Source organism: Thamnophis elegans, chromosome 7, assembly GCF_009769535.1.
Source record: "Thamnophis elegans isolate rThaEle1 chromosome 7, rThaEle1.pri, whole genome shotgun sequence".
Lineage (NCBI taxonomy): Eukaryota > Metazoa > Chordata > Lepidosauria > Squamata > Colubridae > Thamnophis > Thamnophis elegans.
Window position 1 is genome coordinate 46889735 of NC_045547.1, and position 15291 is coordinate 46905025.

The window sequence follows — 15291 nt, forward strand, 5'->3', positions numbered from 1 at the left end:
AAGAGGGTTTTAAAATTTCTGCAGAAATTGGTAAACATTTATGATACTATATTGATAAATGTTAGACCTTTGATTATTGTACACTTTGTAAACTAGTTAAATCTTATTATCCCTTGTTCATGTTTTTCTTCTTAAGTAGAATATTTTGAATAATTTCAAACTATTTTGTACAGTATAATTTTTATTTTCTCTGTATTTCATTTGATAATAAGAGCTTCTGCCCAAGCTCACTGACTATGGTAAGCGAGTATCTTTGTATAAACTCTGTTATTAATAATATCACCTGTTACTTCTTTTTAGCTTTGTTGGATTTTTAATGTTCTTTAGTAATATGATAAAGTATTTATTGTTTTTTATCTTTGTTGTATGCTGCCCAGGATCATGTGTTTGTGAGATGGGCAGCTATATAAATTGGACAAATAAATAAACATCTATCAAAATAGTGTATTATTGTTTTGTAAGTTGGATTTCATATACTTTATAATATCTTATAATTTCTTTTTTTAACTGAAGCTTTATTTTGGTTGACTCTTGTGAGATTGACTTATCAGCAAAAAGGGAAGGGAGGAATGGCTAAGACCTCTAGCCATATGGCTCTAAACTAAGTAGTCAGGAAATTGCATTTTCCATCATTTCATCAAATTTTTTCTTTTTTATGTCCAGGAGGACAACACATGTGATAATCCCCTTTTCTCTGTCATGCATTAGACTTAGGTGAAAATGTCAGATGAGGCACCTCTTGGAAGATAGGTGGACAGTTTTTTTGAATTAACAAGTCACTATCCTAAGGCAGGAGACCAGACTCAAGGTGCAAAAAAAGGGGGGGAGGGTATTCTGGGAAAGATGGTTTAAGGCTCTGTTTTCTCACATTAAAAGCTGATAGAGAGATATTCACTCTAGTGGTTAAAAGGAGTTGACAAAAGTAGTTTTGAATTTTCTAGTAGCCAATAAATTCTAGCATTCAAAAAAAATCCCAAATTGTCTTAATTGAAAGCCCTAAAGATTTCAAGTGAGAATCGTAATCTCTTACAATATATTGCTTGCGCTTTGTCTGAAATGTTAGCATTTTCATGCAAAATCTTTCAAAATAAATTTCTAAAATCTTGCACAATGGGTGTCTCAGAATTTTCGGTATTTTTTTTTTTAAAAAATGGAGGCACTGATGTCATTTCTAAGAAAGATCATTAAAATGGTGGCAATGTCTGTTTCAGGCTATGTCTGACTGAATCGCTAAGTAAACATTTCGCTCCAGAATCTCTGTTTTTTAAAAAGGGATATACCAAAATCTATTCATTTCCACTCCAGATCATTTTGAAGCACTGCACTGTACAAACTATGCAAATGTTTCAGCACAGCAGCTTGTTAATGATTTTATGAGGCATCCTTTGCTATGTGCAGCTAGAATATACTGGCAAAGAAGGTGATAATGCAAGTTTTCCTTTTTACCTTTTTACTTCTAAAAACATATTGCTTCCATTGTGAAAATGTAAGAATAAATAATAGAGAACTATGCTCCAGATTAATTGATATGTAAATTTATTAACATTACACAGTTGCTAAATTTAAATGGAAGACAATGACAGAATTCCAAGCTGTTCTGGGAAAGAGATCAATTTATACTTCCATTAGAAAAAGTGCTATAATTACCTTATTAGCCATACCAGATACCTTTTAATTCCATGACAGCTCTTCCTAACTATATCATCCAGTAATTTATTAAACCCAACCTAAACATTTAAACATTTTAGTCCAATTTTCATTCACTTGTTCAGTTATCCAGATATTCAGCATCAAAGCAAAGCGATAAAAGATCAAATTGTTAGTCACATTTGATTTGGCCATGCACAGAAAGTGGTGATTAAAAGAGTCTTCTTTAATACATAATAATATGAACACTAAGAAAAGTCTATTTTCTTTGGGAAGAGAAATTACTTTGATGTGTATAGATAAAAGATCTGAATGCTTTTAGCCACATTACTCAAGAGAAAGAGAATATACACAAAGAGGTGCACTACTTCCTTGGCCTTGTGTGTTCTGATTTTATAAGCTTTCAATCATTCACATTTAGTCATTACAGAATGAGCTGTATCTTTGTGTGCTTTGCATGTGAAAAGCATTAGTTCCAACCCTTAGTAATTTTAGATAGGGCATGGAAAAACTGGCTATTGCTACAGAAATTTTCTTGTGGAATTATGCTTGACGAGGGAGCTTTAACTCCAAGAAATCTCAATAACAATCACGTTTTTTGAGGTTTCCCAAATTGGAGAAAGCTAGGGGAGACAAACCTGAGCTACATGGACCATTAGCCTGGAAGCTGTTAGGATCTGGATGGGGGTAAACAAATTCATACTCAATCCCGACAAGACTGAGGGGCTGTGGATGTTGCCCCCGAAGGACAGTCCAGACAGTCCATCCTTGATCCTGGGGGGTGAAAACTTACACCCCTCAGAGAGGGCCTGCAATTTGGGGGTACTCCTGGATTCACAGCTGACACTGGAACACCACTTGTCGGCTGTGACCAGGGGGGCCTTTGCTGAGGTTCGGCTGGTGCATCAATTGCAGCCCTACATGGATCGGGAGGCACTTCATACGGTCACTCACACCCTAGTCACCTCAAGGCTGGATTACTGCAATGCGCTCTACATGGGGCTACCCTTGAAAAGTGTTCGGAGACTGCAACTAGTCCAGAATGCAGCCGCGCGAGTGATATTGGGTGTGCCTAGGTACGCCCACATTACACCTATCCTCCACGAGCTGCACTGGCTATTGGTCTCCGGACGCAATTCAAGGTCTTGGTCATTATCTTTAAAGCCCTACATGGCTTAGGGCCAGCATACCTGCGAGACCGCCTACTGCCACATTCCTCCCAATGGCCGGTTAGATCCCACAGGGTGGGCCTCCTTCAGATGCCGTCAGCTAGACAATGTCGGCTGGTGGCTCCCCAGAGGAGAGCCTTCTCTGTGGCTGCTCCGACCCTTTGGAATGAGCTACCCCCAGAAATCCGAACCTTACCCACTCTCATGGCCTTCAGAAAATCTGGATATTCCGGCAGGCCTGGGGCTGTTGACCTCGTTGTTGAGGTCCAGCCCCGATCAAAACGAATGGATGTGTGTTGATTTTAACCTGTTTCATTTCATTTTTTACTATTTTTGTTTTCCTCGTTGTAAGCCGCCCGGAGTCCTCTGGGATTGGGCGGTCTATAAATCATATAAATAAAATAAAATAATAAAATAAAATAAATTAGCTGTGTGTAATCCATTAGCTAAAGCATTAGCTGCAAGCCAATTTGACTAAATTTGGAAGGGTCTCAGCTTATACATGTAAAAGTGTACATAACCTAGCAGGCTCAGCTAGGGCTGAAGGAAACAGCTTAGATGGCCTCTATCAAGGAACCGTGAATTTGCTTTGAATTCCTGGACATCTTTGTCTTGCTATTCAGTGACTACACCTCCGACAATGGTACATAAACTTTGAAACTCATCTCATAGGCGTCATTAACTTCTTTACTTAAGCACATTTTTAGACTGCCTATGAATTTGCAGCTTAAACACTTCAATGTTCTCCTACTTTCCCCTATGTCTGTGATAAGGATAAATGTATTATTCAAAATCAGAGGTCACTATCAGTAACTCGCCTGCCCACATCCCTGAGCTTACTAACATTTGTCAAATTCCAAATTTTGGATTCGGGACAATAGTATGCTTTACCAACAGTTTATTTTATTTTTGATTAAAATTATATACTGCCTTTCCTCCAAAAACTCAAAACAGTATGCACCAGTGGTTCTCAACGTGTGATCCACAGACTCCAGGGGGGCTACCATGTCATCACAGGGAATCTGCAAAGCTTGAAGAAATGTTATGATTTAAATCTTGAGTTCAGTCTTGGGGGTCCATGTAGTATTTTCTACTAATATACATAATACTCACTCCTCTAATTTTTCTTTACAACAGTAATCCTGTGTAGACATTATATTGAGAAACTGTCCAGCCCAAAGTCATCCAGGAGTAAATGGCATTTTTAAGAATTTGTGATCTTACACTTCATTTGTTGGCTATCTGAACTGTGGGTTAAAAACATTTTTTTCCAGAAAACCATCTTTTAATCAGTGAAGACTTTTAAAACAGCTCACAGCTAAAACGCATTCCTGCTGCATTAAGAGGGTCAGTATTCCCCCCATATAGACTTCCTTTTTAGTCTAATTTCAATAGACTATATGTATCATTAAGGAGGAAAATTAGATAAACATACAAATTAAAATAAATGCTTTGGGACTGATTTACTTTCTTAATTATATCTGTTACTCTTGAAGATTACATCGTTTCCAGGCTATTTCTAAAAGCAGTCTTTTCCCCTTGCTTTTTCTCACTATTCTCTCCCTGCTTTGGAAGATCACACATTCTCAGTATGAGTGATTTAATGTGAGCCGAGGACTTTGACTGCAAATTCTGCAATTTCTTAATGATGATGATGGTTTTTTTCCCCAGAACATAGCAGATATAATGAGCATTAAAATGCTTTGTCAGGCTCACATTATTCTTTTATTAGCCTGACTATCAAAATCAATTACATTTTTGTGCCTGAAAGTTGACATGCTGGTTAATGCTCATTATATGAGCCTTTTAAAAAAAGTCACCCCAAAACACCCAAAATGTGCACATTATACATTTCTAAACTTCTGCATCTGAGTGTTTTTACTCTCTACATATCTCCATAATTTATGTAATGAAAACAGCACCCTATTTAATCTGTTGGGAATTAACGATAGATAGATAGATAGATAGATAGATAGATAGATAGATAGATAGAGAGAGAGAGAGAGAGAGAGAGAGAGAGAGAGAGAGAGAGAGAGAGAGAGAGAAGGAATGAATATTATCCAAAGATTTTAACAGCCATAAAATCAAATCATTTTGCCTGCATTTCTGCATATTTTTTCAGACTGAATACCATTTTCATTTCATTAAAAGCAGTCCTGTTGATTACACACAAACACACACACAACTTTTCAAGATCTGTATTAATTTAGGTCATTTTGAAGGGTTACAAAATCATGCCTGAGCTTTTAAAACTTCTAACAAAGAGCTGATGAAAATTCAAAACAAAGCAAACTGATATTTTGATTTTTCTAAGCCTTCCATTGAACTCTTGGGCATTGTTTTAATATGGATCTTGATTAGAGTTATGTTGCACTGAGTCCTGCAATATAAATGGAGCTAAAGTTGATGTACAAAGTTATTTTCTATTTTATAACTGCAAATTAATTCCTTCATTGTGAAGTCCCATTTCCTCATAAGAGTTCTTAAGAGGAATGCCAACAAATAGAGCTTTGTTATGAATATTTTCTCAAAATAAATCCTAAATTCAGTGAAACCTATGCAAAGGAATGCCTGAATAAGACTATAAGCCAGGGTGTTAGCAATACATGTACTGCTTGATTTATGATACAATTGTGATCACAATCCATTGAAAATGAGGCAATCACAAAGCAAGTCATCACATGAACTGAACCAATTTTACAACTGTTTTACCACAGTCGTTAAGCAAATTGTTAAGAGACTCCAGCTCCTCAATGGACTTTTTTTTTTTTTTTTTTTGCTGGAAACTGGCAAAAAAAGTAAAAAATTACAAACATATGACCACAAGATGGTGCAAAAAGTTGTAAATGCAAGCCAGTTGCCAAGTATCTAAATTATGATCACATGGGGTAGTGTGATTCTTGTAAGTTTGAGTACCAGTTGTAAATAACTTTTTCCAAGGCCATCATAATATAAAACCATTATTAAACTAACAGTTGAGGACTACCTGCACTTGATTTTATTAACATAGAATATTTAATTTTAAAGCGGGGGATGCAATCTTTACACTTCCTATTTTTCTGAGGCAAAAATCCTTGAACTCATTTGTAGTGTGAAGTGGAAGGCTGACTAAGTTAGTTCAGGATTTGAGGCAGAAAATCCCATGAGTGTTTAAAGTAGTAACAATCGTATAGTCAACTAATTTTAGACCAGAGATGTTCAAGGTTTTCTGTGCCAAATTCTGTTCCTGTTCTTTAAATGGCATGGTATGGGAAAGAGGATGAGACCAGAATGGAAAACGTATCTTAATTAGAATTACTCTTCATATAAAGTCATTCATCTGACTATTTTCCCCTACTGAAAGGTTTAAATTCATGATTTTATAATACATTTTAGAAGAAAGCTTCTAAAAGCTTTGCTATTTTAGGGAGTGCTATATGATTTTGCAAACCTTTGCTTTATGCCTTGGACTGAATGCCCCAAAGGTGTATCCTTAACTAAGATTTCCCCTCTTCCATACTTTACAACTGCTTCTGTGTTACTACAATCCAACTAATTCGATAAACATATGGAAATGAACACTAATTTGCTATCAAAGTAGACACCACAATTTTCCAAACAAAACAAAAAAGCATTTGTAACTCTGAACAAGTCAGACTAGCCTTACATTATCAGGTAGGTTTTAAATGAGAAGAAAGAAAGAATACTAGACCAACCAAAATCAACCTGGCTAATGTGTTACCATTTTGCTGTTTCCCATCATCTGTTCTCTACCACTACTAGATCATTGAGGTACCATCTGGACCGCATCATCTGGGGTTTCAGTTCTGAGGTCCAGCCTTGACTGCACAGTTGATTTAGTATAAAAATATAAAGGACAATTTGCTGCCCAATCATGAGACACAGAATCTGTTGCCTAGAGAGCAACTTCATTCTGCCTAACAGTAGGGCCAGCTTGGCTAAACAGAGTTTGCAGTCATGCGAATATCTGGTGTTTTTGGCTCTTAGCAATGAAGCTATATTTTTTTAACTAAGTATACAGCTGCAGCAAAAAAGCAAAACAAAACAAAAGCCTTCATCATAAGCAGTCAAAAATGCAAGACACCCTTGCGTATCTGCAAACTGTTTAAGCAAATGAACAGCTGCACAATTATTCTTTTCATAGCCATCAGAAGTGCCAATGGTGAAGCAACATTACAAGATGTTGATATAGAATTAATCTATAAAGTCACAAAGGAATTTTTTCACTACTCCCACAAGTGTTTAAAACCTATAAGCCACTATACAGCTTCAGCTTTCCCTTCCCCACATATTTATCAACTGATTGTGTTTTATTTTCAGCTCTATGTTACTGTTCATTGATTTTATTTATAACTAACTATTCTGGCAATACTGTTGGCCATCTTAAAAGCACTCAGATAGAAGGCATGAAATTAAATTGCAGTAATAAAGAAGTAATAAATACTTGCCATGCAGGGAATATTTTTTATGATATTTTTGTAGCATTATGTACATTCAGCAAAAGGGGGGACATGTTCTCCATCCTCTGTTTAGCTAAGGGGAAAAGTAGAAAATGCTGCTTCCAGAAATAAAAGGACACAAGATAAAATGTGGACTTAACCCAGCATATGATGACAGTCCTTGGCATTTCACATGGCAATAATATATCTTGCAAACATGACACAATCTGTAGTTTAGAATGCCTCTATTCTGTCTTTTCCTTCTACATTTTTCTTTTAGTTATGACTGTGAGTCATCTTATTCATCAGATGACAAATACTACAATCATCAACATGTTTATTTAGAACTGTGCTCCACTTGACTGGGCTAGGATGAATGGGCTGGTTGTTGGAAAATTCATCTGACTAGGTTTTGGGTGCTGCAACAGATGCCACTCTAAAAAAACAGGGGGGTATTACAAAAAGAAAAGATGGATGTGGTGATGAATGGCATGTTAATGATTATCTGAGAGATTTATTAGTGACTAGATATCCTGCTTTGCAGGTAACTGGATATGAGTATATTTGATGAGTATGTTTATCATTCTAGATAGTTTTTGCATACTGCTGGTATTTTTCACAATCTGCTGTCCAGTAGCAATATGGAATGAGATGACTGAGGGACTTGTAGAGATATCTGGAATTCTTTTGAACCTGTGGAATTTGAGAAAGTGGATAGGTTTCTCAATAGTATGAATTCAGCCTTCTTTGGGCTCGATTTTTGCCCCTTATTGCTTCTTCAAATTGCCAAGAGGCAACAGAACACTGGACTTGAAGAGTGATAAATGTTTCAATGAGGGAGGTAATAGTTCACTACCATGGCAGAGTTATACCCATTTTTATAACTTTATCCCAGCCCAAGAGGAGATGTGATAGAGGTCCTAACCAAAATCCATAGATTGTAAGAGATGAATGGAATAAAACAGGCTAAAATTAAATCCTCGAAGTATGGAATATCAAGAAACATATGGATCCAGATTTGTTTTGGCTCTTGGTTGAGATTGTACTGCCTAGGAGTTTGAACCTTGATATTGAAGGATTTCAAACTGCATACCAGCTTTTGCATACATGTGAAACTTTTTTCTGCAGACAACTACTTTATGTCATGGACAACTACCAGTTCACTGATGTCACCAATATGAATGAGAGGATGGAGGAGTTGTTTGGTGGTCCACATTTTAAGGTGTTAACTGAACAGGCTAACAAAGATTCTCATTTAAATGCTTCACCCATCATAGATGCATTTGCTTGCTTTAAACAAGTCAATATTTTTTCAGCCCTTCTTAAGAATTGGCATGCTTATATTGTCTAGTGTAAAAATTAATGGCCACATCTGCAAAACGTTTTATGCACTTTAAAGCACTATATAAATGCTAAGTATCTGTTTATTATTCTGGTTAACTTTACTATGCACCTGTAGCCATTTGTTTTCTCTGAAATGTTGTAGGGGGGGTGAGGTGTTGCTTTCTTCTTTCAGCTACCTGTAACCTTTGAGAATATAAATTAAAACATGTACTGTATAGCATTAGGAACTTGGCTCTCAGTTCTAGAATTTTCACTCAAATTCTCTAAATGATATTGGACTTCCTGGCAGATGCATTCTTCCCAATTTAAATCTTGAAGTTATTTCCAAGCTCCTTATATTGATGCTAGCTCACTGAAGACAGTATTCTCAATTCTTCAGGATAGTAACTGATAGATTTCCAATTTTAATTGTTCAACAATTATTGGTTAGGATAATCACATTTGTCTTACAAATGATTAGCTTTCAAAAAAATTCCAGTGTTGATATGTTTGTGTAGCTCTTTCACAGATGAAAAGAGGATTCCCCTCTTGTAGTGGTTCCTCATCAAGCCCTGACATACTGCTATATATATATATATATATATATATATATATATATATATATATATATATATATATATATATATATATTTTTTCTGAGGTTTTCACAGGTGTTAGTATGTAGGTCTCTAGTTATTTGGGTTTTCTCCCACGTAAAATTGGAGATGTCTTGGCGACGTTTTGACAAACTCTCATTCGTCATCTTCAGGCTACTTCAGACTTGGTGCTTCCAGGAGCAATGTGAGATCTCGGCTGTTTCTTCCTTTTAACTGCCAGTGGGGGTTTGAACTGATTGGGTAGGGGCTTGGCTGTGTCCTGATTGGGTGGAGGTGTGTCCTGATTGGGTGGACAAACCCCCAAACAACCAGAACACACCTCTACCCAATAACTAGAGACATATGTGTGTGTGTGTGTGTGTGTGTGTGTTTATTTGTGCTGATAAATAAATAAAGGGAGACTAGTATAGATCTACTTCAAGCTATTTAGCTCTCATCAGCTAGCCATACCCTTACTGGGATTCGAACCTGTGGTTCGAACCACAGGTTCGAATCCCAGTAAGGGTATGGCTAGCTGATGAGAGCTAAATAGCTTGAAATAGATCTATACTAGTCTCCCTTTATTTATTTATCAGCACAAATAAAAAAACACAAATATAACAAAGGCAACAGTAAAAATATTGGGTTTCTGTCGTGATGGACTCTTGTGACGAGCCGATTGACAGATGATGGAAGCAGTTAGCTTCCTCCCATAATTGGGGCATACCAGGGGTTGTGACAATATATATATATATATATATATATATATATATATATATATATATATATATATATATATAATATTATATTTATGCTGATAAATAAATAAAGGGAGACTAGTATAGATCTATTTCAAGCTATTTAGCTCTCATCAGCTAGCCATACCCAAGTTTTTGGGAATCGAACCTGTGCTCCATTGCCTCCCAGGCAGGGAGTTAACCTTTTGAGCTACAGAGAACGACTCCTTTATCAGCCAGCCAGGGTGGGAGGTATATACTTAAAGTCACAACCCCTGGTATGCCCAAGTATGGGAGGAAGGTCACACTTCCACTCTCTGTCATTAGGCTCGTCACAAGAGACCATCCAGACAGAAACCCAATATTTTTTACTGTTGCCTTTTTTGTTACATTTGTTATATTTATGCTGATAAATAAATAAAGGGAGACTAGTATAGATCTATTTCAAGCTATTTAGCTCTCATCAGCTAGCCATACCCAAGTTTTTGGGAATCGAACCTGTGCTCCATTGCCTCCCAGGCAGGGAGTTAACCTTTTGAGCTATATATATATACACTTTATCAAACATTATTCTATTTGACTCTTTAATGAAAAACAGCACTGCATTCATTCCTAGTAGCAGCATCTACAGGATCCCATGATGCAAGCTCTGCTCCCTTTCTGTTCATTTTAATGAAGGCATCAAATCCTGTGCATGCCTGTTTTCCTGAATTAAAGATTAAAACATACAATCCACTGACAAAATTATCACAATATTCCTGAGCAGATCCACTGTATAAGCCAATACCATAACCATGACTTGTGCACTTCAGCAGAGCCACACCCTTTCTCTGTGCTCAGAAATCTAGCATAACTTTTGATCTCATCATCGTATCCCACCCCCTATGTGGAGCGACTTTAATGTAGATGACCTCTTCTGACTCCTCTTTAAAACCGATGGTGGATCAAAGAGAAACAGAGGGGGTGAGATACGACACCACCATCTCCTTTTTTTACTTTACTTTTGCCTTTATTTGTATGCCGCCCTTTTCCCTAAGGGGACTCAGGGCGGCTCACAATTCAAAAGGGAGGGGGGAAACAACAAACAGTAAACAATACAGCATATTAAAAGAGAAAAAACGCAACAATCACGCAACAATCACACCATTCGAGTGGGGCTATAATCTTAACCCCAGGCCAGCCGGGACAGCCAGATCTTTACAGCAGCGCGGAAGGATTGGAGGGTGGTGAGGGTCCGAATCTCCACGGGGAGTTCGTTCCAAAGGGACGGAGCAGCCACCGAGAAGGCCCTCCTCCGGGTAGTTGCTAGTTTGCACTGGCTAGAAGATGGGATTCGGAGGAGGCCTAATCGATGCGATCAAATCGGTCTGGTGGAGGTAATTGGCAGTAGGCGGTCTCTCAAGTACCCAGGCCCACTACCATGAAGGGCTTTATAGGTGATAAGTAGCACCTTGAAGCGCACCCGGAGATCAACAGGTAGCCAGCGCAGCTCGCAGAGGATAGGTGTTACGTGGGTGAACCGAGGTGCACCCACTATCGCTCGCGCGGCCGCGTTCTGGACTAGCTGGAGTCGCCGAATGCTCTTCAAGGGCAGCCCCATGTAGAGCACATTGCAATATTCCAGCCTAGAGGTCACAAGGGCACGAGTGACTGTTGTGAGGGCCTCCCGGTTCAGGTAGGGACGCAACTGGTGTACCAGGCGAACCTGGGCAAATGCCCCCCTGGTCACAGCTGACAAATGATGTTCGAAGGTCAGCTGTGGGTCTAGGAGGACCTGTTTACAATACAGTCCTTTCAACCGTTCCAAGAAGGTCGCACTCCCATTTGCATTGGTGACCCCAAGGGCACAGATAAACCTCCAAGTGGCCTCAACAATTATCAAGAAGAGTGCTAACAACTACTGTAGATGACTTCAGGGAATATGAATCCTTCCATCCTCCATTATTCAGCCAGAACTGAAGAAGCTTCTTGAATGAGAAGCAAAACGTTTTCAAAGAAAAACAAAATCCAGTTGCCTTTTGAAAAAGCACCTAAGGGGTTTTGACCTCATCCTACTCATTATTTGACCCTCCCTACCTGGGCATAATCAAAGCCTGTATTTCTACATGCAACACAGAAGACATACAAAAAATGGAATTGGGATTTGAACCCACCACCATGCCCACCAACTTGACTTTTCTGATTACTTCTGTAGAAGCATCTGAATTCATTCCTGTACAAAGGAACCAATGGTTTAATTTCCATTTTTCAGCACTAGCTTAAAATAGCACAATCAATAGCAATAAAAGACAGAATTATGTTTTTAATACATAAGTGACTGAGAACTGAAAACAGTTTCAGAATAAAAGAGGAGGAAACTTGGAGAAAAAAAAGTTAATTAGCATCTGACAGCAATTGTTTTAATTGGACATATTTGTAAGTAGTACTTTAAAAGAAGCAATGTTAGAAGGCTAATATAAAGATCATTTTTGAAATAATTGATTTTTTAAATCCATACAATAAAAATAGAAATTGAACCAAATCTAGCACTATGACCGTGCACATTTATAAAGAGACATTGCAGGTTACACTAATAATAGATCCAAACATACATACTGTATAATGCATTGGATACTAGTTTTCTCAAAATGATTAAAATCTAGAGAATTAATCTGAATTTCATAACTTCAATAAGCTAATGCATACCCAAAAACTTACATTTGATATGGTGGGGGCATTTCTTAAACTAGGTAACATAATTTACAGTGCAAAAAGCCTAAGAATTTTTCTTTACATAACTTTCAACAGAAAAAAAATTGTGAAACCTGTTTCTCAGATCTCTCTACTCCAGCTCCAAATTTTCTTGGGATTCAGAGAAATTTGGATTTATATCTGATACAAAGTTTTCTCACTCCTGTAAATTCATTTTTACTTTTTGTACATCAGGGAGAACTATATTTCATTCCTGTCCACTGAATGTGTACAATTGCCTACAATATTGCAATATTTTCAGAAATCAGTACTTTCTTATTGTAGGCCTTAATTTTTCATCTTCATTTTATCTATAGGCTAATATAAAAATATGTATATTTCCTTTACAATACAGTTTGCAAAGCTTAACTGGAAAAATACAGTACAAAGGGTCTGAAATTATATCCATTCAAATCTGTATCCTAAAGTAGTTTTCTATCAATCAGGTATATTTCAGATATATTGGATGCACAATTCCTATAATTCCCTACATTCTTAAGGAGTATGGACAATAGCTGGCAAGAAATTCTGGGACTATCACATCTGGAACATAGTAAAGTAAAGGCACTTTCTGAAGGGTTTCTTGGAGAGGAAGGGAGGGAGGGAAATGACCATACATTAAAGGTAGCATGGTTGTATTGCCAGGGAGGAATGGGCACCATACTAAGCAATAGCTTACTTGACCATAGCTTGTTAAATAATCCAACTTTAGCTGGATTCATAAACACATGGCCATGTTCAGTATTCATTCATCAAATGATACTGAAATTAGTGAAAACAATTGGTTTAGTGCATTGTGTGAACACAGCCAATATTTGAGAATGATGGAAATGACTAGCTTTCTCCCACCCCTATATTTAGTAAATTTAGAAGAACTGGCAGATTCTTAACAAAGAAGGAAATCTCACATTTCAAATGATGGTGACTTACAGTGGCAAGCTTTTGGACATCTTCATCAGATGCTCCCAGAGAAGCCAAACCAATCTCTTGAGAAAACTGGGCAAATTTGGGGTCAGCAAGCAGAGGCACATGACCCAGGAGTTCATGGCATGTATCCCTGCCACAGAAAAAAAATGCAATGTTAGTACATGTCTGAAACTATTGTGATATAAACTCACATAAAGCACTGCAACAATTCCCAAATAGTAAGTTAATATGTTCTTTTTCAAAATGAAAAGCTGTTCGTAGCTTTTAAAAAAGCTCCCATTGTCTCTTTGCACAAGCAAAAAATAGTATTGGTATTATAAATGTGTGTTTGTTTGTGGGGATGTTGGTGTCAATGTGTTTATTTCTACAGTCATCAGTATTTTTTAGTATTATATTTAGTTCCCCATTATATTTCTGACAACCTCCCCTCAGTCAAGACAATACCAGCCTATCCGTTTTTGTTGACTAGATCACCACAGATGTGTATGTAAGGATCAGAACAATTAAGAAACTGCCTGTGAGTATGAAAATAGAGGAGTTAAGAAGCCTGTTTTTCCAAATGGTTTGTTTTCTTTTTCATTGTTTTACAATATAGAACCAGTGTGAGGGGGTTTATGATTAAGTTTAGTTCTTATAGACTTAGCATTCATTTCTGGTTCTGAACTGCCACCTTGTGCTTTTTATAAAAGACTCCACTTTTGGGAATAAGCTTGTCTCATTACTAAATAAGCACAATCTAAACTCATGATTCAAGTACATACATTTAGTTTAGCTTTACAACATCCCTTTCTTTTCCCTAATAAGGCTTCCATTAAGAGAGCCAGTTTGGTCTAGTGATTAAAGCACCCGGCTATAAACCAAGAGACAGACTTTTGGTCCCACCCTACGCGAACCGTGAAAGCCAATTGGTGACTTTGGGCTGCCACTCTCTGCCCACCTCACCTCACAAGGTTGCTGTTGCGGGAAAAATAGGAGGAGGAAAGCCTACTAGGTATGGTTGCCATCTTGAATTATTTATAAAAATAATAAAGAAGGAAGAAAATCTTTAAAAATCAGCTTTCCTCTCGAAGTATTGTAGGTGGGGGGGTGAGTAGGTTGGTTGATTTCTATTTATTCACCTATATTGAATACATGGCTCTGGGTATCTTATAATTCGGATTCCCAGTCAGCATGTTCAACATATTGGGACCACACCTTTCCTAAAGAAAGTGTGTGAATGAACACTCTTGAATAGAAATGGAATTGCCTTCATTGATTTCAAGACTTGACCTCCTGATAAGTTTTCTTTTCAGGAGAAGAATATTGATCTGAGCTGCAGAAGTCAGGACTCTCACGAATTTTGCAGTGCTTCAGTTCTCGCATTGCCAAGTAAAAGAGCAACAACAAAACCCTACTCCTGAAAATGAAATGCCATCTGAAAAAAAGCCAAGCTAAAATGACTTTAGGCAGGAAGTCCAGAAACCTGAGGTATACAAGAGTGAAATGAAGTAGAATGCCCTAAATTGCAACTGTTCAGTACAACATTTTATCACTGGTTTCATAGTTACTATTAAATTATGTTTGCGTGTGATAGTTTTATTTGCTTGCTCTGTTAAATGCATTTTGGTCCTGTTATTTCTGAATGTGATCCCATCTCTCATTTCTAACGATGCAACTTATTTCTGGATGTGGCCAGATCCATCATTGTTGATGGTCTAGTCCAGTGGTAGTCAACCTGGTCTCT

At 37.4% G+C, this 15291-nt stretch overlaps 1 protein-coding gene across 1 annotated transcript in view; it reads right to left on the reverse strand.

Annotated features, from left to right (window-relative positions):
* The window catches only part of TPH2 (tryptophan hydroxylase 2), a 90818-nt gene that overhangs the window by 48035 nt on the left and 27492 nt on the right, over positions 1–15291 (reverse strand). Inside the window, exon 8 of the mRNA XM_032221682.1 lies at positions 13572–13698. Within this exon, the coding sequence (XP_032077573.1) occupies positions 13572–13698 (127 nt within the window). The remainder of the gene's footprint in view (positions 1–13571; positions 13699–15291) is intronic.